Source organism: Ammospiza caudacuta, chromosome 3 (assembly GCF_027887145.1).
Source record: "Ammospiza caudacuta isolate bAmmCau1 chromosome 3, bAmmCau1.pri, whole genome shotgun sequence".
In the NCBI taxonomy this organism is placed as follows: domain Eukaryota; kingdom Metazoa; phylum Chordata; class Aves; order Passeriformes; family Passerellidae; genus Ammospiza; species Ammospiza caudacuta.
Window position 1 is genome coordinate 72,863,041 of NC_080595.1, and position 26,062 is coordinate 72,889,102.

The 26,062-nt window shown below is 46.0% G+C and overlaps 1 protein-coding gene across 2 annotated transcripts in view; it reads right to left on the reverse strand.

The window, feature by feature from the left end:
* Positions 1–22,382, reverse strand: part of FOXO3 (forkhead box O3) — an 89,071-nt gene extending 66,689 nt beyond the window's left edge. The window contains exon 1 of one of the 2 annotated variants that reach the window (XM_058800696.1): positions 20,528–22,369. In XM_058800696.1, the coding sequence (XP_058656679.1) occupies positions 20,528–21,121 (594 nt within the window). In that variant the 5' untranslated portion in view covers positions 21,122–22,369. Of the gene's footprint in view, positions 1–20,527 lie in introns of both variants that reach the window. The other variant, XM_058800697.1, reaches the window with a different exon arrangement.
* Positions 22,383–26,062: the final 3,680 nt, after the last annotated feature.

Here is a 26,062-nt window from a genome sequence, read left to right on the forward strand (position 1 = left end):
ATAATGGCAGAGATGTCTGTAGCCACTATTTGTCATTTAAGTAGGACACCATAGTCCATCAAAACACCCTACCATATAGTTCAACCACAATTTTACAAAATCCACTCAGTTACTAGCAAAAAATAAAAAAACACCAAAGAAAACCCCATCACCATAAAATAAAAATTCCTTTTTTTCTGTATTTTGACAGTACAGGAAAAACCCACTTTGTGTGAACTTTCAAAAGGGTTCCCAAACGATGGACGCATGGAAAACACTGCTGATCCCTCCAGAGCATCCTCTTTTCATTTTGACAATTAAATGCATGAGCATAGAGTTCAGCATCATCTGCAGCTGCAAACACTCTAGCTGAAACCTGCAAGCTACGTACTTGTTCAACCAGATTCATGTTATTATCTTTTCCCTTTCCTTTCGTTGTGGCAAGAGTAACAATTTAATTAGACAGGGGAAGAAAAAAAAAAGCCCGTATTATTTATAACTATAGCGCAATACATTATTTTTAGCTAAAGGATTCTTAAGGAAGAAATAGTGCCCAGACCGATTTTCATGTACAACTTCCTGAATTTGTGATTCACAGCCAAATTTCAGGGACGAGTTTAATTTAGGTTTTAATCCTTTTGACCTTGGCACATTAGCAAGAGCTCCAGATTTAGTGCCTGCAGCTTTACTTCTTCTGAGCTCTATAGATTTAAAGCTCAACAGGTCCACTGGCTGCAAAACCAGCAACACTTGAGAAAAGGCAGCCTTTGGAGCAACAAAGCTGTCATCCATCTGGCTGTGGCTCTTGGGGAAGTTTGGGAGGTGGGGGGCCATTCACCCAGGCACAATACCACACTGATAGGAGCGGGACGGATCCCGTTTCGGGAACTGTGTGTCCACAAACAAGTGCCAGAGTGACAGGCTGTTCTGTGCCACGCAGCAGATATAGCACCAACAGGCTTCACGCTGCAAATCCACCCTCCCCGGCCTCCTTTTTTTTTTTTTTTAACCTAAACTATATTTGACTTCACTGCCAAGTATTTCAGCACAGCTGCTATTCTCAGGTTCTCCCAAAATACACACAGTAGGTACTGTACTATTGCACATACAAACATCTACCTTCCTACCACAGCTATTTATGATTAAAATAACTTTTCTCCATTTCTGATTTCATTTCCTTTCCCTGGGCCCTGTTTTACATTGCACAGGAGGTGCTTTCAAGACCAGAACTAGCCTCTAGCATGAAATGAAGAAGTAAAATGTTAGCCTGGTTAGAAGTTTACAATTTAGTGTCCAGTTTCCCTTGTGGGTGACCTATAAGCAGGGCTTTTCTCCGATGCCTCACAGTTTAGGGAAAAGAAAGGACTGAAAGTCAGCAATTAGCCAGGGGCTGGTGGTGGAAAGGAGCTGCCTGTCATCTGGTGGTTCCTCAGGTACCACCACTGCCCTTTCCAGTCTCTGCTGGGTTTGTTACATATGTTACTAGGGCTGGCACAGCCTGAGTTCTCTCTAAAGATCTGCCCCAACTGCAGCCATCGCTGTCAAAAATTGTGCAGGTGCACAACAGCAGCACTTGGCAATGGTGGATCTTAGTCTGTCTAAAAACAAATTTCTTGGGTAAAGAACACCACACATGCTTTTCAGTTGCACTGAAATAGGATAAAATGGTGCCATGCAATTTAGCACACTTTTCCACCCTTATGAGACACTTCCATGGTTCAGGGGTTCTGTGATGCGATGCAAGAAAAGGAGCCAGTGGCTCCTCTGCATCTGGAAGATGGCCTCTGTGCACTGAAACCCACAGCATCATCTTCTAAACTCACCCATACAGATTGGAAAAGCAAACACACCTTGTTTTCACCCACCCTTGCACCAGGCAAGAGGGGAGGTAAAGCATCAGCACCGCAGTTACAGTGCGGAGGAGGCTGTACACAGGAGCAGACTAAGTTTTACTGAGCTCCAAGGAGAAGCTCTGTGAGTGGTTGGGGTGCTCCAACAGATGTTCTCAGCACCTGGTTCTTATCCAAACCCTCCCTTAGAGGCACGTGCTCCGCTCAAGAGGACCTTGCTTTCAGTGCATGTATTCTTCCATAATTGAACGTGCTGAAGCCCAAAGCTTCTTTACCTCCCCAAGCTTTTACACGATTCATAACTTCAGCATGACATTAGCTCTGGTGCTTCTGGAGGGCCAAGCAAAACCCCTCCTACTCCATGAAATATTAGGCTGGACATAGTTGACCAGCCTCATTCCTTGTCCATGATCATCCTGCCTACTCAGCCAACTATTAAATAATTAACCCACACTGAGGCAGAGGCTCCTTTCTGCCTTATGGAATGGGGCCTCAAGTTTTCAGTGTGAAGCTCCTTTGTACTGAACCCAGTATGTCCCAGGAATCTTTCTGTGGGCAGCTGTACTCTGTATGAACGGTAACATAAACAAGAGAGATTAAAGGGGTTCATCTCCCGCTGTTAAAGACAAACAAATACAACTGTTACAAATCATTTTGAGGTGATAAGGGATTTGGGGTGAGCAAAGCTGAACCCTGACTCCATGACCCAGTGGAACATATCCAAGTGCAGTAAGAGGAAGCTCCCAGTGGTCCAGAAGCTGGGCCTGCAAGCCATGCCAGAAGGGCACAGCACTAGTGCTGCCAGGCTGCACTTCAGCAGCACGGCACTCCATTCTGCCTCCTGCTTGGAGTCACCTCCCCTCACTTACGAGTGCCTAAAGCTGGCTGCACCAACTGAACCTTAATCCCGGGTTTTAGCACAACCCAAGCATTTGGATACCTTCATACGTGCACACACACTGAATCTGTCCTTCCCTTACACAATTTGGTAGCTTCCCTAAACAGCTGCTGCTTCCAAAGATCCCTAGCTCTCCTTCTCCTTGTTTTTAAGTTCCCTTTTATTTAGAATTCAGGCATTTACATTTCTAGGATGGGAAAAGGACATTTGTGACTAGATGTTCAAGACACACCTATGCATCAGAAATCAGGGGACAGGAGTTTAAACTAAAATACCATGATATTACTGGTCTGTGCTGCCTCTTCCTGCTCCCAGCCCATTGCTGGAGGAGTGAAGCAGCTGCTCTCCCTGGTCCAGCACTGTCAGATCCCCAAGGCAGAGGAGGGTACTCTTCTTGACACCTGCCCATTTAAAACAACTGCTGGATTTGCAGTCAGAGGAAATCCCCTTCTTTGTCCTGCCCTCAGAATCAGACTGACAAGGAAGGCTGTTGGAAGATTTTTTTTTTGTCTTGACTTCTCAGCAGCAAAATACACAAAACTTTTCCTGGGATCTCAATGGGATCCTTTGGATATTTCATTTAACAGACATGCTGCACCTGCAAGGCCTTCAGTTTTTCCTGGTATCTGCATGCAATACATTGCTGTTCTGGTCTCTGTCTTGTAACTACAGGACTTTGGTTTGCCATAAGGTGACAGAAAAATGCTTTATCTGATGTGCTGTGGGCCAGATTTCTGAGAGACTGTGGGAAAAGATACTCATTGGCACGGGTGACTAGACTAGGCCCATCCATTTCAGGGCCTTTGTAGGCCAGAAAGGTGCACATACATTGCAAAAAAAGAGAATTACCACAATGTCAGAACCCAAAGTAACATGGCTTTCTTTGAATTTTTTCTACCTACTTTTCACATATTTCTACTGAAACAAGAGGCTTACAGCATGGAGAGTTGCATCAAACAAAACTCTGCTCAACAGCCTTATCTCAAATTCACAACACGCTAATTCAAGATTGTTACCTCTTCCATCTCCTTTCCTTGCACACTAGCAAACAAAAAAAGTACACAAAGGGCACATGGAGAAGCCTCACTGCAGTACAGACAGGACAGATTTTTGATTCAACTTCAATCTCTTCCTTGTTTTCCACAGACACTAAGAAATATGTACAATTCTTGTATCTACATAAATTGCCTACTTCTAACTGGTGCAGGCTTCAATAGATGACCAGCAGCATGGAAAACAAAAGTTACTTAAACTTCTCCACTCTCCATAAACGCAAAGGAAAACCTCAGCTGGCAGCCAGCACAGTGCAGTACTGACGCTGTTCCTAAACCTCAGTCCTCAGCATGTGTTGCTGCAGACACTTATCTGCACTTTAAATGTGCACATTTGAATGTTTCTGAATGGACAGAAACCAGGCAATGTAAATAGAAAACAGTTGTAACATGACACAGAGACACAAGGTAATGCTCCCCCTGCATTACACAGCTAAAGCTTCAGCCGACAGCAGGGGCTACATGACAGAAATGCTCCATCAAGCCAGAGCTCTGCAAAACTGTAAATGATTACAGAATAATGCCCTGCAATCAAAGAACAAAATGTGTGCTGCAGATTAATCACTTTCCAACATGGGAAAGGAAAGATAGGCTTGAGAGATAAATCTGGCTGGGGTGTTTATGCAAGCGTATCATGCTCCTTAGTACTGAATGTCCCAGAACTTAGAGAGGAAGTAAACAATGTGCTGGGGGGGTGTGCGGGGGGTGTGTGAGGGGTGTGCGTGTGCCCGCGCTCACAACCCCAAAGAAGACAGCTTGTGAAAAATGCTGAACTTTCAGTTATGAAACACCGGCGTCAGGAGTCACTTCACTGCCAGCTGTGCTGCTCCTGCCTGAGAAAATCTCAAACAGGGAGCCCTTCAGACACAGCTGACGCTTCCCTCTGGCATTTCAAGCTTCCCTACAAAACTCCACAAGGATGCCCACGGACTCCTGAGCCCTCTCCCCCATGGTGCCTCAGCAGCTCCAGCACATGGGCAGTGCATTTGAAGGCAGGGACTGCAAGTGCTTCTGGTTGGGATTTACTTCTGGAAGCACACTCCAGTAACCTACATTTCCAGTGTCCCTCTAGCATAAAATCACACTGCTTTTGGCTGTTTAGGCAATGCCAGCTTTCATGCATTCCTCTTTTCTCTGTAAACATATTTACATTTGTAACTTCTAACTGGCTTAATACTACACAGGCATTTCGAGGAAAACTCTACCAGCCCCTGAATTAAATGCAACACTCTGACAATCAATTACAAACAGTAAACTTACAGCAATGGGTGCAGGAGAGGCTGGTGATATGGATTTAGTTCAAGGGCTGCACAGGTTTGTTGGGAAGGCTTTCTGCAAAAGCTCACCAGGAGCCTATGTCTCAATAGACTGAGTCACCAGAGTGACACACATAACAAAAAAAGTTAGAAAATCTTCATGCTGAGAGTTTTAGTTGTCATCAATGGCTTTGGAAGACGTAGGGACACCATGCTGCAATTCCTCACCTGAGGATGACGGTTTTATACCAAATTTATTTCCACACAGGAGCTAATAAAAATTTCCTAAAAACTAAAGTGAGAAAGAATGCTGGAGTATGCACTGCAACAGCGCTACATTTAGGTAAAATACTTCACAGAAACCAACTACTGAGGTTCCTTCTCCCTGCAAACATTTGGCTCTGCATTAAAACAAATTAACAATATGCTACTAATAACAAGACTGTGATATAGCTGTGAGGTTCCCCTAAAGCAAAATCCTACCAATGCTAGTAATTGATTCAGCAATGTGCACCAGTGCAATGGCACAGGCGTCTCCAGTCCTTGGGAACATTACATCCACTCTAATTCTCCCCCCAAGGTCACCACAACCATCAGAAAATCCCCATACATCGTGACCCAGAGAGCTGTGTCTAAACAGCCATTATCTATAGCCTGGGAAAATGAAGCACTGCACCTGAAAGGCATCAGCTACCACAAGTAAACCCCTCAGCCAACCACCCTGCCAGAGTGGCTCGGGGAGCAGTGGCAGAGAACAAACTGCAGGAGAAAAAGCAGGGCGTGCTAGATTTGCCTTTGCACTATTTGTTGCAATGTGTGTTTGCACACACTTTATTGCAATGGAAAGAGGACAGGACACCCTGTTAACCTGATTAAAGTTTTGAACTTCTATCATGAAGGAACAAGAGTCTCATGGATGACACACTCTATGCCCAAGCTCTTTAACAGGTCAACACAGGGTTATTCATACCAATAAATGACTTGGTCTAGCTAGCACCACAATTCAGTATGAGTTTCTCAATCTAATTCTGATAACAAAACCACTGCCATCAGCTTCTCTAGATTTGAAAGCATTTTACCAGAACCACTGAAGACCAGGCATGAAGTCAGCATCACAGGCAGAAGGTACAAGAAACCATGAAGCAATATCAGAAAAGGTCAGCTGTATCATTATATTTTCAAGTCTAAATCTATTCATCAAGTCAGAGGGTCCTTACTGGAGGACACAGAATATGCTATGACTATGGACTGTACACTTTCATGCACTTCTATGCCTTCCATCTTTTCTATTTTTAGTGAGGTACTCAAATGTCTCCTCTCTTTTCACAGATGAGGAAGGAAAAAGGAACAGCCCCTCACACCATGGAAATAAGAGCAATTACTACCTATACCATTAAATACTTTAGGGACAGCTCAGTAGCCCCATGAATTGTAGAATCTCAGATGCTGTTGGTGTCTAGGTCAGGCCACAGAGAAGTAAGACATCCAAGTCTCTCTGAGACAGGACCCTCCATCTCTTACACAAATGAGCAACCTCTCAGTACCCAGTATTGGCAGAAGGAACAGGATTATCCCAATGACTAAGGATTTGCACACTGACAGTACCAGGACTGCTTACCTAAGGGTGGATCAGTTAAAAATATAAACAGTGTTCTAAATTGTAGGTGGTGCTGTGAGCCCCACCTACACCTTGTATTGTCCAACACTTCCTACTACAAAACCCTGCTTGTTCCTCAGCACTAATAACTTTACAAACCTGAACTGAAACTGGGATTAGGAACAGGATAAGTGGTCTAGGATAGGCAACCAAGACACAGGAAATACACAGTCCTGGGGCAGGGGGGAAATGTTGAATGGGGAGCTGGGGAAAAAAAAAAACAGACAAGAGGGACAAGCAGAACAGATACGAAAACAAGTGGTGGTGGGCAGAGGTGGGGAAGGTCACAGGAAAAGGAGGAATGCTTGGAGCAAGACAGGGAATCACACGAGAAAGAGACTGGGATGAGAGAACATAGTAAGGAGCTTGGGGAGGGGAGAATATTTGGTGCTGGGACAGTGCTCATCAGGGAAGCCTATGGATACTGAAGAGGCAAAAGGCACAGACAAGCACACCCAGAAGGGCGTATTTCTTTACTCAGAGCCAAGTGCAACAGCCATGGCACAGGGCCCACACAGAGAGCACAGGGGACGAGCTGAAACCCTGAGCACTCCTTGAAGGATCCAGCCCACCAAGGAGAGCGGGGGTGGATGGAGCCTGTGAGCTCCTTACTAATAACAGCGTCACAGCCGGCATGAGAAGTAATTTCAAATGCTAGAGGAAGCTTCATTTCTGACATTTTGTACTTCCCAAGCACTTGACTTTTATATTGATACTTTTTTTCAGTGCAGATTTTTGGATAAATAAAGAATGCTCATATTTAGTTCTTCTGCTTGGCCCTTCACTAAACAGTGAAGGGCCAAGCAGAAGATAGTGAGAACTATCCACAGAGATACTCCAGTGATCTACAGTTTGTGGTTATACCGTGCAAAATCTCCCTGGCAGCTCCTAGAAAATGAGGAGAGCCCATCACTGGCATTGCTCAAATCCACCCACTGCCTCATGGTACTTCTAGGGAGAAAGCTGCTGACCCCCACAAGTCTGTAATCACCTAGAAGAATTTGTGGTCTGATACCTGATACAATTTCCTGCAAAAAATAAGGAAAATACCACCTCTGTGGCAATGTTGTTTTTTTGGGTTTTTTTTTAAACCAAACACAACCAACAGCCACCAACAAAAATGTAAAACCAGAAAGCAGGCACTCAAAGCTGGATAAATTTAGTAAGATGTCATGATTCAACTACAATTGAAGGAAATCCATATTTAATTTCTCAAACAACTGCTATCATACAATTCAAGCAGTGTTTTTCCTTCAGGCTGAGAAGATACCAAATACACACTATTTCTCAATTTAATACTTTTTCCCTCTTTTCTTACTTTCAATTGGAGAACATTGTCATTCGACATGCTTACAAGCCTGAATAGCAATGACACGTGAGAAGTTTTTGCCAGGGTTAAGTCCCAACACAGCTGTTGGAAAAACCCAAAATGAACATTTTATCCTGGACAAATCACTGTTCTTTTCACTATTTATACTCTTGGATTCAGCAGCTGCAAGTGACACTACAGGTCACGTAGTCCAAAATGGACAAGGAATCTGAAGATTCTCTCAAGTTATGGAGTTCCTACTTCTGTTCTCCCTCTCAGTGCTTCACAGCACTGCTGCACCAATGCTAATTTGCTGCAAGTTTAAGTAGAATACCAAACTCTGGTCAGAGCAGACTTTTCAGAAAATTTCCATTCTTCATAAGAAAGCGCCTTTTTCCTGCTTTCATTTTTCAGCACCATAGGATCAACACTGGCTGCTCAGCTGATAATGCCTCTCTTTATTTGAAATTATTTTTCTCCTTTCACCACCCACATTCATTTGGGACTTATTCAGTATTATTCTGCTTGACACTGGTCCAAGACAGCAAATAATTTCTGTAACTGCACAATAAGCTGAGAAGACCCTAACAGAGCTGCTTCATTGTCTAAGAACCCCCTTACATATTGAAAATAAGGCTGAAAAACTTGTAAGGATGCTAGATACAGCTGTGCCTTTAACAGCACAACCTCTCTGGTATTTTACATTTGGCATCTGGCATTTTACAAGCAGGGAAACATTTCTGCTGTACTTTGGCCTTCTGTCATCAGAGAGAGGTGGAGATTTATGCCCTTTCTCCTTCTAAATTGGACTACTTCAGTGCCCTATTTTATATTCCTCCTGACAGGTCCCTATTTTGTATAAAACAAAAAGTACTACTGTCGCTGTGTTGCATGGCAAAAGCCCTTTCCAGCTGAAAGAGAAAACTCCTGCCACCAAGTTAAGTGGCAAGATGTAACTTTGCAGTTGAAACTGCGAGGATAAAATAACTTTCCCCAGCAACATATTAATTTCCAGTAGGATTTGATAAAATTATAATTCACTGTCCAGAAAAAGACTAAAACATTAAACATATTATACTGAGAAAGTCAAAATAGGTCATTCAATCAGCATTATTCCCCCTTCATTTCACACATAATACAAAGCAGTTAAGTAGTTTCTCTTTCAATTAGCATCATCTTTGTCTCCTTGGTGTCTAAAATACACTGGAGATACGAAGCTGCTCTGACGGCACTGCAGCCCAGGCCCTGCTTCCCACCATCGCTGACTCCTCAATAAATACAAAGGTGAAATCCTGTCTTCAAGTATTTCAACAATGATAATTTTCTTTTGTTATTCCAATTTCCTGGTCTATCATCTCAACCAACAGGCCTTTTCCCTCTGATTAAAAAGGAGTACAGGTACACTCAGGAAGAACCCCAGCATTCTCCAGCTGCTAATGCACATCCCACTCCATCTCCAAACCAAGAACACTTGTTACCTGGCAGAGCCCTGCAGAAAGTGGGCTAGAAACAGCCTCCACAAGGAACGGCGGGGTTTTAAGAGATCTTTCCTGGATGTGAGAAGTCTAACATATGCTTCAAATGCATTTTAATTTAGAAGAACGTTGGAAAGATTTTATTTATGTTTCTAATTAGGTAAACAATATGCTTCTTCCACCTGCTTTGAGCTACCCCACTAGGCCCAGTAGACATCAGATGTCTCTGAACATACATCAGGTTGATTTACACCCTACTGCTAGCTCAGAGAATCCTTCCTCCTCCCAGTCCCGTATGCCACTACCTTATGGACTACACAATTCCCCTTTTCTTTGTATGGAAAACGGCCTCACTGCTGATTTTCAAACACCTTCCTAAGCACCACAGCTCCCCTCCCCATAGCTTTATATAGTACAGTTCCTCATAAAAAATTTCTCTCCTACCCCAAGCATGCAAACCTTCTAGCACAATTTAATCAGAAGTATTTTTGCCGTGTATGAATCAGGATGCGAGAGCTACTGGGGCAAGAAATAAATCTCAACATGCCATGGGAAGTGAAAATCACACTGTCAACATCATGATGAACATAATACTAGGTCAGAGCTTTTGGCTGCTGCACAAACTAGGCTGGAAACCTCTGGCCCAATTCATGCAGAGCTCTGACATGACTGCCATTTGCAAATCGAAGATTTCACATGTAGCCCACTTATACTCGGCTGAGGCTTCGAATTCAAAAAATGCTTCAGAGTTTTTACAGCTCCTCAGCATCATTATCAGCGCCAAGGTTCTTGTCCTACAAAGGCATACAAGGGTCAGCAGCCTCCCATTGTAGGTCTTGATGCATACTTAAAGAAGCACCATTCACCCTGAAACCTGACATCTCACACAAACGGTTTTGAGTTCCCCCATACAGTGAAACTCTCAGGCACAATAGATCATGTTGCACAAAAGCAGGGACAGCAGCTCCACATCTCAGCTTACAAGCATCTCAGGACACGACTTGAACTGGCATCACCTTCTTGTACAAATTCCTGAAAAAAAAACATTCTCTGAAAATTAGTCAAGGCTCAGAGCAGTTGTGCAGAACAAACAGTAAGTTATAGGCTTTCAGGAAACCACATCACTGCTGTCTGCACAGAACCAGTCAGCAAAAGTGGTGATAATGTGAGAGCTTGTGAAACACTCACAATAAGACATTCTTTCTTGAGCACTGTTCTCACTTGTCAGATGCCAAATTTTATTTACTAAAGCATATCTAGAACTTAATACATGAAACTGATAAATCCTCCATGAAGTATTAGCAAATATATTTACACAAGACTGGGGTTCACACAAAGTCGGAAACTTTTGATCTGGATTAAGTCTCACATTTAAAGGTATGTTTACACTGCAAATTTCAAGTAAGAAAGTGGAGTTAACCTTGGTCACAATGTGTCTTTTGTGTCTTTGGAGAACTGCAAAAGGTGTTTGAAGAGATAGTGTGGAGAGAAAAAACCCTAGATAGAGCAGGATTTAAAAGAACTGCTATGTGAGTACATATCAAGACAATTCAGTCCACATTCTAGACAAAACAAATATGGCCCTGGAGTTCAGCCCATATCCTAAAATTATTTCTTTAGAATAATACATTTATTCTTCTGCAACCTATTTTGGAAAAAAGCATAGAAACCAACATGATATAGCACGAGAAAACACTAAGTTATAAGGGCAAATGGTCTCCAGAGTCAGAAGTGCTGACTGTCTAGACTAGGAAAGCAGCTTGTATTAGATATTACTAGGTAATAAATACATTTTTAAACAAAGCTTGGTTTACTTAAGTATGACACTGTTACTAACGCTCCCTGGTCATACTCAGTCCTCACACGGGGCTCAGGCTGAGCTGCAACCAGGATTTTTGGCACTGCTGGCTTGAGTCTGTCTAGCACTAATGCAAATGTGTGCTCCTGCCTTGACACAGCCTTTAGCAGGGATGAGACTCAGACCTGCCCTCTTTACTTCATCTACCCATGAAAGCTGCACGGTCATAAACCCACATCCATGCCAACGCTTCTTCATTCCCACTCCCAGCTGAGCAGTCGCGGCACCACGACACAGAGTGAAGCCCCAGCAGACACATCCTGATGTTTTTGGGTGTTCCTCTATCTGTCCTCCCACAGCACGCTGTCCTCATCAGTCTCCTGACTTATCTGTGGTCTCCCACTCCTCTAGGGCTGGGATAAGCAGATGTTACCTCCCTGTTCAAGTCCTGGCAAGCAGCCAGACCTGCCCTTTTCTGCTCACATGACTCAGGAGCCAGCAAACCTGCTGAAAACTCTTTCCTAGCACTGAGTCCCACCCACTGATCACAGTCCCGGGAGTGCCATGGCCTCCGCTGCTCCCTAGAGAGAGACAAAGAACTGGAAGGCCAGGGATGGGGAGTCAGGCTGGCCTGAAGACACTGCAAGGCTGAGAGCTGGCTTGTGAGGAACCCCAGGCAGACCCACAGCCCGACACAGAGTGTGAAGGCAGCCTGAGAGGTAGCTGTCAAAGGAAGAAAATGGCTTCTTTGGCAGCAGTCCTCCCTCCTGCCCTCATTCCAGAGCTCTCAACTGGGTTTTGGCGTGGAGACGTCAGCAGGGACCCACCCTTCAGCCCAGCAGGGGCAGTGTGTGAAGGGACGCAGGAGTGGCGTGATCCAGTGAGTCACCCCACGGAAGCGCACCTGACCAGGGCAGCACCCGGGCGTACAGCAGCCCTGGGCTGCACAGGCACAGCCCTGCACCCACGGCCTCCTGACCCCCAAAACTGGGGGCACACACTGCAGGGGCCCTGACAACAAGCTGTTGGTGCCACACAGTGCTGTCCTTGCTTCAACTGGTCCTTCCTCCACCAGCTCCTCCAACAATGGTCCGTGGGCTGCCTCTACACTTCTGTACCAGCACGCACCCTTCTCACACCTCTCTTTACATGCAGTGAGTAGAAACTTCACCATCAGGGGAAAAATAATAAAGAAAAGCAAAATAATACCCTGCCAAATAAACATGTTCATGTGAGAACCCAGCATTCCATAATTCAGCTCTAAAGTATGTAGCATGTTGTGATAGAGCAAGCAATCCATTTAATTTGTTAGCACAAATCTGTTATAAGAGCTAATTTTCACAAGGCATTTCTTTACTAGTACAAATCCACAGAAGGGCATTTCTCTGTCTGTGAAAGCTTAAGAAGGTATTTGAAAAAGTATTTAAACAGCCTTGATTTTTAATAGGTATCAGCATATAGATACAGAACATTGCCCTGTAAGCAAAGTCCAGGTAGGACACACACAGAGTTATTAAAAACACATCAATGCTACTAATTCCCAACCTCCCTCAAATTCCCCGCAAAACAGCATTATAAGCATATCAATCCTTGAGCAAATGTGCAAGGTGGGGGGCCCAAAGAAAGGACTCTGGCTTTGCAGGGCAAGAGGGGCTCCTCCTGGACTTCACAGCCAAGCACACCACCAGGAGAACTCTGCTTTTTGCACGCTGGCAAAAAGCAGTGCTCTTCTCTAGCCCTACTGGAAGGCAGCTCCCTTGCTATTCCACCCCAGGGATGAGGCAGAGCATGGATGCAATCACTCACTTGTTCCCAACTCCTCACACTGTACTGGCCTTGCTTTTCATCAGTCCTGAAGACCAATCATCTAGCTGTATCCCCAGCCAAAACTGCCAGCTACAAGCCAGCCCTCTACCTCCCACAGAAGTGTAACATGCAACCCTCCCACTGGTGTTACAAGTGGGAAGGATGGAGAAGGTGAAGCAGGACATAACATCCCTGGAGTCTCCAAAGACAGGAATGAGAAACTGGGATATGGGGAATTGAGGCAAAGATTTTTTTTTTTTAATATTGGTATTTGGATATCTAACACGTCCTCTCTGGTTCTTACTACCCTCACAGGTTTTAGACCAATGATCTGCGACAACCTTTACTCAACACACTGCCCAGGAGATAACTTGGCTAATGTAGTTGATGAATACAGCAAGACTCCTGCTGTTGTCGGAGATCACGCTCCACTCCAGCAGTGTCCTGTTCTCAATGGCTGCAGGAGCCCTAAGGTCCATCATCCTCCTCCACACAGAGCAGAAGATGACGTCCCTGCAAGGCACCACGGCGTGCCCCAGCAACCCCTACATACCCTCTCCAGCCTTGCACACCTGAGCTTTTCCTACTCCTTCACCCCAAAGGTGCTGGGGTCACATCACCACAGGACTCCAGATGCCCCTGCAGTTCCTGGCAGGCTGAGAAGCATGGCTCTTCCTCTGCTGCCTCAACCAGATGAGCAAGAGCGGTATCCACCACTAGCAGAAAATGCTTGGAAACATGCTAGCTTGCTTGGGAAGCTAAACTGTTGTCAAATAAATGCCAAATACACATGGTAAAGAGTTGGTGCCTATGAGTGGTACAACTGTATCCCACATGCACAACTAGAACATCAGGAAACTGGTACAGTCATGCAGAGAAGCACGGGATACCCCAACCTGACTTCACCTGAAGCAAGTTAGAACAAAACATCTCACTCTGAAGGAAAATCCCCTTCTGTAGACAAGCCACTTTTTAATAATAAGTGCTAAATGGACTATTCAAGCAGGTAATTAATGTTAATTAACATATGTCAGGCCATAAATTGGCTAAACGCACCTCATTTTCCAAGCTTGGTGTGTGGCAACGCTCAGGAAATTGTAACAGAACAGTCTAAGTTTGTAGAAGCACAAAAAGAAGAGCAAATAAAAGGTTAAGCATAATCTTCACTTAACTCATGGTGTGCTGAGCCAGCAGTACAGAAAACTGCATGACTATGCACATTACTCGAACACTTCATTTTGCTCCTGAACCGCTGCACTACGCACATACTGTCAGTCCCAAGAAAAGCCACATCAAAAATTCCCTGCACTCCCTGAGTGCTGCTATCGGCCAGGCCTTTATCAGGATTGTCACTGTGTGCAGGACCTGAACGCACCTTCTGTTCCAGGACCTGGCCAAGCTGTGCCCCTTTCCAGAGCCAATTTGAAAATAGCAGTTTTCCATGGCAAGAGGAACAGATCAGCAACAGGGAGGATGCTCACAGCTTGCATTTCTCCAGACAGAGTACCTCCAAAAGAGGAGGGCTCCTTGCCTCTAAAGCAAACTAATATTGCCATTTTGTAATGCTGCCCTTGGGCACATTTTCTGTGACAGACAGCGTAGTCAAGTAAGGCTTCTGAAAAAAGTGAGAGAGAAACAAGAACATGCAGAGACTTTAGTCTAAGTAGCAACTTGCATTAGGAAACACTTTCAGTTTCTCCTTTGGCAATTCGCCACTATACCAAGACTGGGTTTAATTGCATTGCAAATAAGAAACAATCCTCACAAAAGATTTTCCATACTTGCACGCAAAACAGCTGGCTGCCAAAATCTAGCAGGGCACCTTTAGGAGGCTGCCACCTAGAGAAATGCTTTGGCTGCTTATCCTCAGTGTTCCCTATCTCCAAGGCAATCCCTTCGGCCTCCCTCTGAAGCCAGCACACCCACTGTAGTTTTCTGGGGTGGTTTCACACTTGTTGACCCCACGCACCACAGGCGAGCTGGCTGAAACCCACCCAGCCACTGCGGGAGGGTGCAGGGGGGCTGCCCCAGAGCTGCCTACCTTCCACTCTGGGCTGCTACTTTGTCCACATCAGCACAAAGAGCTTTCACAAAACCACACAGCTAACCCTAATCACTCGCCTTTCTAAATGCACCAGCACGTGCCCAGCCTCCCCTAATCTCCCAGGATTACAGCAAAGTAGTGTAGCACCACCAAAATGACCCGAATACAAAATGGCCTCGAGAGTAAGACACCGCTCGCTTCACCAGGACAACACCGAGCAGAGGCAGGATGTCCCAGGGCAGCAGTGCCAGGACATTTCTCCTCCCTGGCCTCAGTCTCAGACAGTGTTTGTTCAAGCCAGTACAATACATCAGATATAGCTGCCATAAGGTGATTTAATTTTTACTGGCATTAAATGCGTACTTTCAAACACACAGGTAAGAGGAGAAGCCAACCTCTGAGTCTCAAGCTTCCTATTTTAAATATGCGCAAATTTTAAATATGTACTAATATTGACACTATTCGATCTATTACAGACAATGTCAATTGCTGCATGACTGTTTTAGGTAACCTTCTGTATCTGAATGATGGAGGGACATCAATTCCAGCATTTATCATGCAGGTCTACCTGGCAGTGATAACTATCCAGCAATACCACATCATCATTGATTGGAAGTTTCCCATTTGCATCAAAATTTGAGTTCATCAGAGCCTGTGATTCTTACCACCTGAACACATTCACCAAGGTGATGTGTTTCTGTCTGCATTTAACAAGTCCTTCAGCAGAGGTGCTCCTCACTGTCACACTGTGGACCAACAATGAGAGTGATTCTGGGAGAGCTATTTACTTGGTCTCTCTCTCACTGCTGTAATAGCTGTCACCTGCCTGCATGAGCTGGGGAAAAGTGAGATCTCTGATGTACATTACAGATATGAAATAACAATATGTGCCAATACCTACATATGGTTTCTACTGGAAAGTTTAAAAAGTCATTTGTTACTGTGCTACTACAGTACACTCCTCTTTGATGTAAGACATTTGTTATCTGGTGGTTTCAACCGCTGGAACCACACATCTCTTACACTGCTCAGCACAAAAGTCACTTACAAATGTTTCTGAGTATTTTGTTAAAGCACAACATAGTAAGGCTTTGATCAGGTAAGATGCTTAAGCAGCAAGTTTAAGCACACAAGTAATCCCAGTGAAGTCCCAAGGATCCATTCACGTGCTTAAATCCATGCTCTCCTTGGTAGGTCAAAACTTAAAATAATCAGGCTACAGCTTGTAACTCAAACCCTTCTGTACAGATGAATAAGGCAACACAAAAATATATTAAAAAAATAATAGAAGGCTGAAAAAAATATTCCTGCTAGCAGCTAATTGGGAAACAGAACCCAAAAATAAATAAAAAAGAAAAGAAGTTTATAAGTCAATAGAGGAAAAAAAGAAACTGACGCAGACTCCAGTTTTATGTTGCCACTCCTGATGAAGACATTGTGTGTCAGTCCACAGAAGGAGAAGTAAGAAGAAAGCGTGGTGTTACTTCCTTCTCACATCTTTGCAAGAAGATGATAAAAAGAGTCCAACACATCTTGCATATCAGCATCTGGCTAACAGATTTAGACATCTGTCTACATCACTGGCAAATTTCTCAAGCCTTTTCAAGTTTCAGTAATTACAGAAGAGACTCATGCATTTGGTACACCAAAGGGACTGCAGCCCTTTGGTACATACTGGCCAATAAAACATGGTAAGAAATTTATGAAGTTTACAAAAACCGCCCCTTCAAAGTAAATATCCCAGCAGCTAGTGCTTATCTTCTATGGGGAAGATGAATACAACAGGTGGAAAACAGAATAGGCTTCTGATATGAAAAACAATTCAAAGCAAATCAGCTACATTTAAATTTGGGAACTGCTGGTATCTCTGTATAAAGGATGAGACTCATAGTCTTGCCATATCGCTTAACAAAGAGGAAAATAGTCCCCCTAGTGTACTCTCCATGTAGAAAAGACTTTCACAAGATAGTGCTCAAGAAATTACAAAATAACATTGTGGGAAGAGGTACGGAATTACTTAAACTGTAGTGAAATTGGGCATCTCTACCATGTACATGGACCGAAAGGTTTTCCAGTTTCTTATTTCAAGATTACTGAGGGAAGTGAGTGCTTCACCTTAAATACCTGCAAGATAAAACTTGGTTTTTAAGTCAGCACACTAGTTTTGTGACTGCAGGACTTCGATTGGGTAACAGATACCTGAATGAGGAAAGATCTAGTCATCAAGGAGCTCTGTGAAGTACCTGGAACAGTCACCTGGCACAGCGAATTTCACAAGGGTGAAACCAGCTCACCCTCGGATCTGTTCCCCCCTCCGGTGATGACGAACATAAATACCGACCTTCCCTAAGTATTCAAGACAGAAGCCAATACCGGAACGTGCATGGAAACCCTCTCCAGTGGTCTGGAAGTGTGTGGGATTGTACCAAGCAGGGCAGCCTGCGGCACACAGGAGTGTCGGAGCGCGGCACCTCTGCAGCACTGCGCCGTACACTGCTGCCCCAGTCAGCTTCAGGCACTGTTAGCTTAGCCAGTGTCCCACCGGGGCCAGGGGGAGGGGGAAGCAAAGGAGATTGATGGGGGGGTGTGTTGGGCAAACCTTATCCGAATTACCGGAAAAGTAATATATGCCTTCCTAACCACATCTGAAATAATTCACTTCTGCTTTAATGCCCTAGCCAGGGAAATTAAAAAAAAGAAGAAAAGAAAAAGTGATAGTTGTAACTTTAATTTACAGCTCTTAAAATAATTGTTTGAGGAGAATAATCCTGGCTATGTTTATGGATTATGGTGTTTGGCACATCTCACTGGAAACAGTATTAATATTTGATATATAATAATACATAAGGTAATAAGACCAAGTTATCTTTTTCCCTTTGTTTAAAATAACAATTTTCCCACTCAGCAGCAGAGCAGAATATTGTTAAATGAGCTTACTGCCTTCAACAATTAATTTAGCTGTGTAAAAATATTCTAAATTAAGATGAAAGCCTTCTAACACAGAACTATCTTCTGTTCATTTAAAGTCTCGGTGTAACTAGCGATCTGAAGAAGTCTAATGTGAAAAGGTGACATTAGTTCCTGAAGAGTTGTATTCATTACCTGTGAAGGAAACAAAGATGATAAATAAGGTACAATGTGTTTTAACATCAGGAGACTAAGATGTAAGAGTGTTGCCCCTGTACAAATTAAGCTACTCTCCAGCCAAGAAACTGAAGTAGTCCTCTTCTGAACATATACGCACTTGAAAAAGAAATCCTAGCCTTACTAAGGAATTACATTTTCCAGTTTTAGATGTCTGGCAAATTATTATTATTAGCTCCTGACCTCCCCTTTGCCCCTTCCAGCATGCCCCTACCACCTACACACAACTGCACCCACCGTTAACGTGACCAAATGCCTTACCCTAACTTCAGAGACTGCTCACAATCATCAGAGACAGAATTTGCTGCTACCAGTGTGCCTGCATCTCCTGAGAAAGGTCATCCCAAAGGCTTAAGAGAAACTTCTGAGCTAAATTATAACAGAAGAATCTCAAGAGATCCAAGTTTTTAACATTTTAATTAGCTCCAAGTACCAGTTAATGCTGCTTAGCAAAGGAATCAATATCAAATTAACAGTATAAATTGTCAGAAAAATTGTGACGGTATTAAGGATACTAATCAATGCAAGCACTTCATATTATGGCCCAGATTCTGCTTCTGCGAAAGTGAAAAGGAATTTTGCCACCAAATTCAATACAGTGCCAGCCCCACTGTTAGGTAAATCTTCATTTGAATCAGATACTGAGAATTTACTGAAAATTCAAAGTACCAGATAAAAATGCTGGATTTGTCAACACAGCTGACATCTAAAGCCACTGCTTCTGTAACCCTTTATCACACTCTGCATCACACTTGTAAAGTCGGATCAAAAAAATTCAACACCTAATACAGACACAAAAGCTGTAAATAGAATGTGTGGTTTTAAAAGCCTTGTCTTCAACTAGCTATGCCAGAGATAAACTTTGTGTTTGTATTTTCCCAAGCCTGAGACAAGTCTGTCAACTAAATATTTCCTCTCCTGTGTTTCATTTGGAAGGTAAAAATCATACAGCCACACTTCAATTCCTAGCAGCAAGTCCTACTCAGGCAGCAAAACACAAGACAGGGCTGCTAGTACAGAAACTGCCAGAAATGTTTAATCTGTACAGTATTTCTGACCAATTTGTATACTGAAAGTTATCACCTGATCCAACCTGGATAGATTCCATTACAAAATTTAATTTCTCTGTAAAAGCATTGAACTTGCTGGCAAATTCACCTTCAGCCATGCACACAAAAACTCAGTGTCAGACGCCGCTAGTATCGGCCCTCAGCAGCAACTGAACCTTGCCGGGATTTCCTTCTGCAAACAGTATCGCCGTCAAGGAGCACCTGCATTTCTGTACAGCTCCAAGTACGTGACATTTTGGCATCCAACAGACGCTGACAGATGACCAGGAAAACGAGAAGAAAAAAAAAAAGGCAGCTCTGGAAATCACTTCAAATGTGCTTTACGTGCAGTTCTGGCTCCTGGTAGGCCTTATAAGACTCTTTCTTGAGGGTAAAACCCTGCCTGCCTGCAACGTGCTTTTGCACGCGCTGAGTAAACAAGCCACAAAACCAGAATTTTTTCTCCCCCTCACTTATTAAAACCGTAGTACTCTTAGCTGCTCACTGTCGCAGTGCTGGACAGAAAATGCTGGGCTATCAGTAGACGGTGCTCTCATACACTGGCAAGGCAGGAATCGCAAACCAAGCATTCCAGGGGCTCAACAGCCAATAACTCCATGCTTTGATTAACTTTATGAAGAAATGAAAAAATCCGAATTTCCCTCTACTGCTTTTGAGGAACACATGGGCAAAAAACTGCGGGTTTCCTTGACAAAAAGAATAAAGTCGTTCTGTATTTGAGCTTTGAGACGCAGACTGACCATACATAAAAGCAATTCTGCTCGTTTCCAGCATGAGTTACCTCTGCTGTTACCATAACTTAAAAAAAAAAAAGGCAAAACAAAACCCACACACTTTATAAATATTTTTCATTTTTCTTTCTCTCTCTTCCTCTCTCTTTCCCTGCTTATGTGCTCGTGCATCACAAAACTCAACTCCGCTCCAGCGTGTACTCTGCCCCCAGAGCCAATAGCCCTCACCGCCCGTACACAGCAACAGGAAAGAGACAAAACTTTCCATAATCTCTCTCTTTAAAAAAACCAAAGCCGACAGGACGACCACCATCAGCACGACCAGCACCAGCGCCCGGCGGGCTGTTGCCGGGGCGAGCCGCCAGCACCCCGCTCCGCGGCCGCATCCTCCAGGGGCAGCCCGCCCGTCGGTCGGGGCGGCGCGGCGGGAGCGCCGCGGCCCCGGGACCCCGCCTCACCTTCCACCCGGCCGAGCTGTTGCTGTCGCCCTTGTCCTTGAAGTAGGGCACGCAGCGGACCATCCAGTCGTAGATCTGGGAGAGAGTGAGGCGCTTCTCCGGGGAGCTCTCGATGGCGCGGGTGATGAGGTCGGCGTAGGAGAGGTTGCCCCACGCGTTGCGCCGCGACGAGCACTTCCTCGGCGCCGCCGCCGGGCCCCCGCTCAGCCCCCCGCCGCCTGCCGCCGCCGCCGCCGCTCCGCCCGGAGAGAGGCTCGGCCCCTCCGGGCCGCCGCCGGGCAGCGGGGCCAGCAGCCGCGCCGCCTCCTCCGGCACGACGGTGGTCGCCGCCGCCGCCGCCGCTTCTCCGGCCGCGGGGGCCGCGCTGCCGACGGTCATAGCCGAGCCGCCCCCCTCCTCCTCGTCGTCCTCCTCCTCGGGGATCATGGAGGCGGCGTCGGCGGTCGACTCGCCGGCGGGCTTGGCTGGGCTGGCCTGCAGCTCGGGCCTCTGCAGGGGCCAGGTGCAGGAGCGGGGGCGGCTCTGCGGCTCGAACTCGGGGTCCAGCTCCACGTCCAGGGGCGAGAGCGGGGCGGGGGGCGACGCCTCTGCCATCTTGGCCTCCCCCGCGGGCGGCTGCGGGGCGCTGCGACGGGGCGGGCGGGCGGCCGCCGACCCCGCTCCTCCTCCGCCGCCTCCTCGGTGCCGACGGGAGCCTAGCAGGCGGGAGGCTGCCGGGCGGGCATGCCGCGCTCCGCTAAGGGCTGGCCGCCTCTCCGCTGCGCTCCCAGCTCCGCTCCCCGCGGGCGATGCGCACGCCGAGGCTGGGAGGCGGGGGGAGAAGGGGAGGGAGAGAGGAAAAAAAAAAAAATCAGATTAGGAGCCGGAGCGGCCGCGCAGGGCGGCAGCACGGGCCGGGCGGTGCCGGAGTTGCCCGCGGCGCTGCCCTCCGCGGCGGCGGAGCGGCGGCCGCTCCCGCGGTGCGTGTGTGCGTTTGTTTATGTTTCACTCCATGCGGATGCAGAAGTAGCTCCGGCGGGAACCGCGCTGTATCCAGCCGGGAGAGGAGCCCCTCACGCCCCCGGCGCCTCCGAGCTCGCTCCTCGTCGCTTCCGCAGATATCTTGCCTTTTGGGGGGGTGGTCCTTCGCGCCCTCCGTCGGCAGGAAGGCAAGGAGAGCGGTCCTTTGGGTTGCGCCGAAGACTTTTTCCTTCTTCAAAACGCCCTAAAGGGAGCCGAAGTCTTAGCATACATCCAACTGCACACTAGCGTAAACCTGTCACTTTGCGGTGCCCCCAAGCCACGCGCAAGCAACCCCCCAAAATCTCACAGCCGGCGGAGCAGGGGGCAGGAGAAGGCCACCCTGGGGGCTGGTCGGTTAAAAAAAAATATAGTAATAAATCCTCCTTCTTGCAGGGAAAAAGCAAACACAACGGGAACAAATCAAATCGCCAGTCTTCCAACAGGTCCAGTAGCTTTAAGCCCTCCCTAGGGCTGCCAAAGAGAATAGGTTTTGTTCCAGCATCAACACCACATTCATAACCTCCTTGCTCCTGCTGCTGCCATCTTGACAGTTTTTCCCCCTTCACTTAAGTCATTTAAAAAGCGCAGGAAGACGAAGCAGGGAAAGCCACATCGGGAGGGGGGGGAGGCGGCGGGGGGGTGCTGGATCGAGAGCCACCTCCACAACCGGCAGCAATCGAGATCCGAATTCACGGGAGGAAGAAGCAGCGCTGCTGCATGGTTCCTGCTGCTCCTGCGCCTTCAGCTCCAGAGAGCCTTCCCTTTAAAGGCGAAGGATGGGAAAACGGCAGAGCGCCCGCTCCCCCTGCGAGCAGCCGGCGAGAGGCAAGCGATCCGCCCGCGCCCAGCCCGTCCGCCGCCGCAGCCCGCCCGAGCAGCCTGTCACCCTGCTCGCCGCCGACTTCCACATCCCTCCTCCTAACAACCACCGGCAGCAACACAAAGTTATAGACACACGCAAGGAGGCTCAACCAAACCGCACGGCTCGGCACGGCCCGCCCACGGGCGGGCGGCTCCGCGCAGGAGCCGCCCCAACGGGGCGGGAGCGCCGGGATGGGGGGAGCCGCCGGAGCGGGGCGGGCTGGAGGAGCTGCCGGCACCTGGCGAGGGCAGCGCCTCTCTGCTCGCCCGCCCTGCGGCTGCAGAGCCCTGTCCGGCCGGCCCAGGGGAAAGCGCTCAAGCCTCTCCAAGTACTCGGTAAATCCCTGCGAGGGTTGTATTAGGCCTGTTTCTTTTCTGTAGTTGTTTTCACTGGTCATCAATTATTGGTGTACGAGCTATTCTGGTGAACTTTAAAATATAGAGTCGAATTTAGTAATTCTTTGAAAACTTTGATTGTGCCGTTGGGTGATGCCAGGAACATGTTCAGACATGTCCACACGTGAATACAGTGCCACTGTACCTCCTCCTTGGGGCTTTCCCTAGCAGAAAGCCCTCTAAAGTAGCTTGCTTGAAGATTTTAATTGTGGGTTGAGTAAAGGGATGACCCACAAAACCAAGGAACATAAAAGCTATTAATATGGATGTAGTTATAAATACTTCACATGGCAACATCTGTGTATCAGTTCTCACCTGGCTTGATAGAGACCTAGACTGTGGACTAGATTTAGTCCAACAGTAGCATTGTCTCTGAGACAAGATACAATAGCATGGACCAAGAAGCAGTGTGCTTCTGAAGCTTTGCTGGATAGAATTAGCAGACAAATCAAACTATTCCTGATGTATTGCATTATAGACAAGTAGAGAGATTTGAAAACCATTCCATTTTATTAGAAAACATCAAGGCCCTGATCCGTAGTCAGTGCCTTACACTGCTGCTAAGTAGGGCCTAAGGGTCTGGTTAGGTTTTGAATTCAAACGCCTCTGAAGTTAGGAATAATTTAGTGTGATTTTATTACAAGGGACATCATTTCAGTATGCATACAATTAACCCCTGGTTATCTAAATGTACCAGGAGACACTGAATTAATCAGAATGAATGCAGGTTCGAGTAATGGAAATAATGGCTGCAACTCCATTTTGGGTCACCATGTTGAGTGCCTTGCCATGGCTTTTGTTGTAACATGGCCCTCACAAGAATGCAAGGCAGCTCAAAAAGACAGCAGCCACTCTGCAATTGTGACACTGGCATTCATGTATATGATTTAGCAGTTGGTAGGGAGGAAAACCACAGTGGCATTGAAGAGCCAGAAACCAAGTTCAGACAAAAAGACGTGGTGAGAAGATGCTTAGTCCAACACCACATCTCCAAGGAGGCTTTCCTTGTGGCTTTCAGCAGTTAGCCATAGAAAGCTGCCTGTGAACCGTGACTGCTGCTCAGCCCTTTCCCAAAACTAGCTACTGCTTGGGGCTGATTTTGACCACTGCGGAAACCTCCACGTGGAGCACATCCTGAGGTTCCAGGGAAGCATAACACTTTGACCTTGGGCTGGGTTGCAAGCAGCAAATCTAGTCCTAAATGATATTATCATCTTCATTTATTTATTTAATTGGCATTGCATTACTCTACAGGCACTGCTATTAGGTCTCACTGTACTGGATGAAGGCCCTGCACGTGGTAAGAAATGCTCCACTCCCTGGCAGAATTGCAGTCTAAGTGAGGCAGGAGAGGGCGGGAGAAAGGAAATAAGTAAGTAGTAACCCTATTAAAAAGATGATGGACTGAGGCACTGAACAATTACATGACTGTACTGAGGTCATACAGGAAGCCCATGCCAGAACTGAGAAATAAAACTAGATCACCTGTGTGCCAGCCTTGAGCAAGATTATCTGTCCTCTTCAGAATTCACTGGTATATCAGCCACATAACCTTTATCACACGTCATGATACCAGTTCTTCACAGCTCCATGCAGCACGTGTGTGCCCGTGATAATGCAGTTTAGGGGCGTAATTAAAACCACAGTATAATTTTTCCTACACATTTTGCTTATGAAAAGTGCATGAGCAAAACAGAAAGACACAGGAGCTCTGCTTATTGTGATTCCATGGCTAGCCCTCTGAAATACACATAAAAACCGATCAAAATTGAATCTAAAGCTTGCACAATTTTCAGTCTCCTCTTTTAAGTACTTTCATGCCCCAAGGGTGGGATTTTCCAAAAGGCTCCATTTATAGGAGTTTTATCACTGACTTCAACAGGAATAAAGTTAGGCCAGCCCTCAGGCCATTTGAAAACCAGCTCACTTACTTTGCCTACTTAGGCTGCAAGTGTTTTAGGGCAGGGCTGCATCTGCCTCTCCTTTTATCTACTGTGGCCACTCAAGCTGATGTGGGGAACCTGTGCCTATCACGGTGTCTGCATTATATGGATCTGGCAGGGTTACAGTCACATGGCAGCTAGAGAAGTGCAGGTGACATTTCTGGCTTCACCTCTCACACAAATATCCTAACTGCAGAAGCAGGGTTGGAGATAAAGTTGCATGGAGGGCTGGGAGACCTGGAATTTCTTGTCAGTACAGCATTATGGACATCTCCTGTGAAGTGTACTGCCGCTCAGTAAATGAATGTTATATTGCACTTACGTTAAACAACAGCTGCATTGTCTGCGTGGACCTCACACAAACAAGCATATCAGGGGTTGTTTGGTAAGGCACCTGCAGCCTGGTCCCTGAGCGGTTTGTCCCCTGCAATAACCCTGTGTGCCCCTCCCAGTCACACCGTGAGAGAGTGGCTCCCTTTATGTGTTTTTGTTCTTCCCACAGTTCCCTACTGTGTCCTTTAAACACAGACTGGGCAACAGGCAATAGGCTGTGTGGCTGATTCAGAGCGACCTGGATGCTGATGATTAGAAAGAAATGTCATTTAGAAACCAGCCAAATTCATACCCTGAGACTAACTTTTTGGTCGAGTTTGGCTAAAACTGGCTAATGGGTTTCGCAGTTGTTATGGAAAGGTTGGCTGACTGGCAGACACAGAACAAGGGTCCAAATCGTGCCATGGAAATTGATGGGTTTGCCAAAGAAGGCCACAGATTTCTAACTATAACATTTTCCCCGAAGTGATGAACAGCAATTTAAAGATCACTTCAAGTTAGCCTCAGCATTATTTATGAGGCCTGCAATACTGGTATTTCCCTGATATCCCTCTTCTTAATGCCCCATTGAAGGAGCATCTCAGCTTCCATTGTAAACCAATAGCCAAGTTCCTGATGTGCCATGGATGTGATTCAAATGTGCTTTGAGGGCCAGGAAGAAAGGTAAGAGGTGGTGAAAAAGCAAAAACTAATTACATGTTTTAAACCCTTTAAAAAAACTGCTCTTTAGGCTGACACTGCTCAAAGGCTTGCTTCATAATTTTTAAATACTTGGGGGTACATGCACTTTTTGAGTTTATACTGTTAGGGTGCAGTCAAATTGCTGAGATACACCAAGAAATTCCGCTTTTATTATTATTATTAATCTTGGATTATATGAAAGAATTTTGACTTGTAAAGATAGACAGCTCTCTCCCTTAGCTTGGGCTGGTCTGAATGACCAAACGCTGTTCTGCCCTGCCACTGACTCGTTGTGCAACGCGGCCGTGTCCACTTAAGC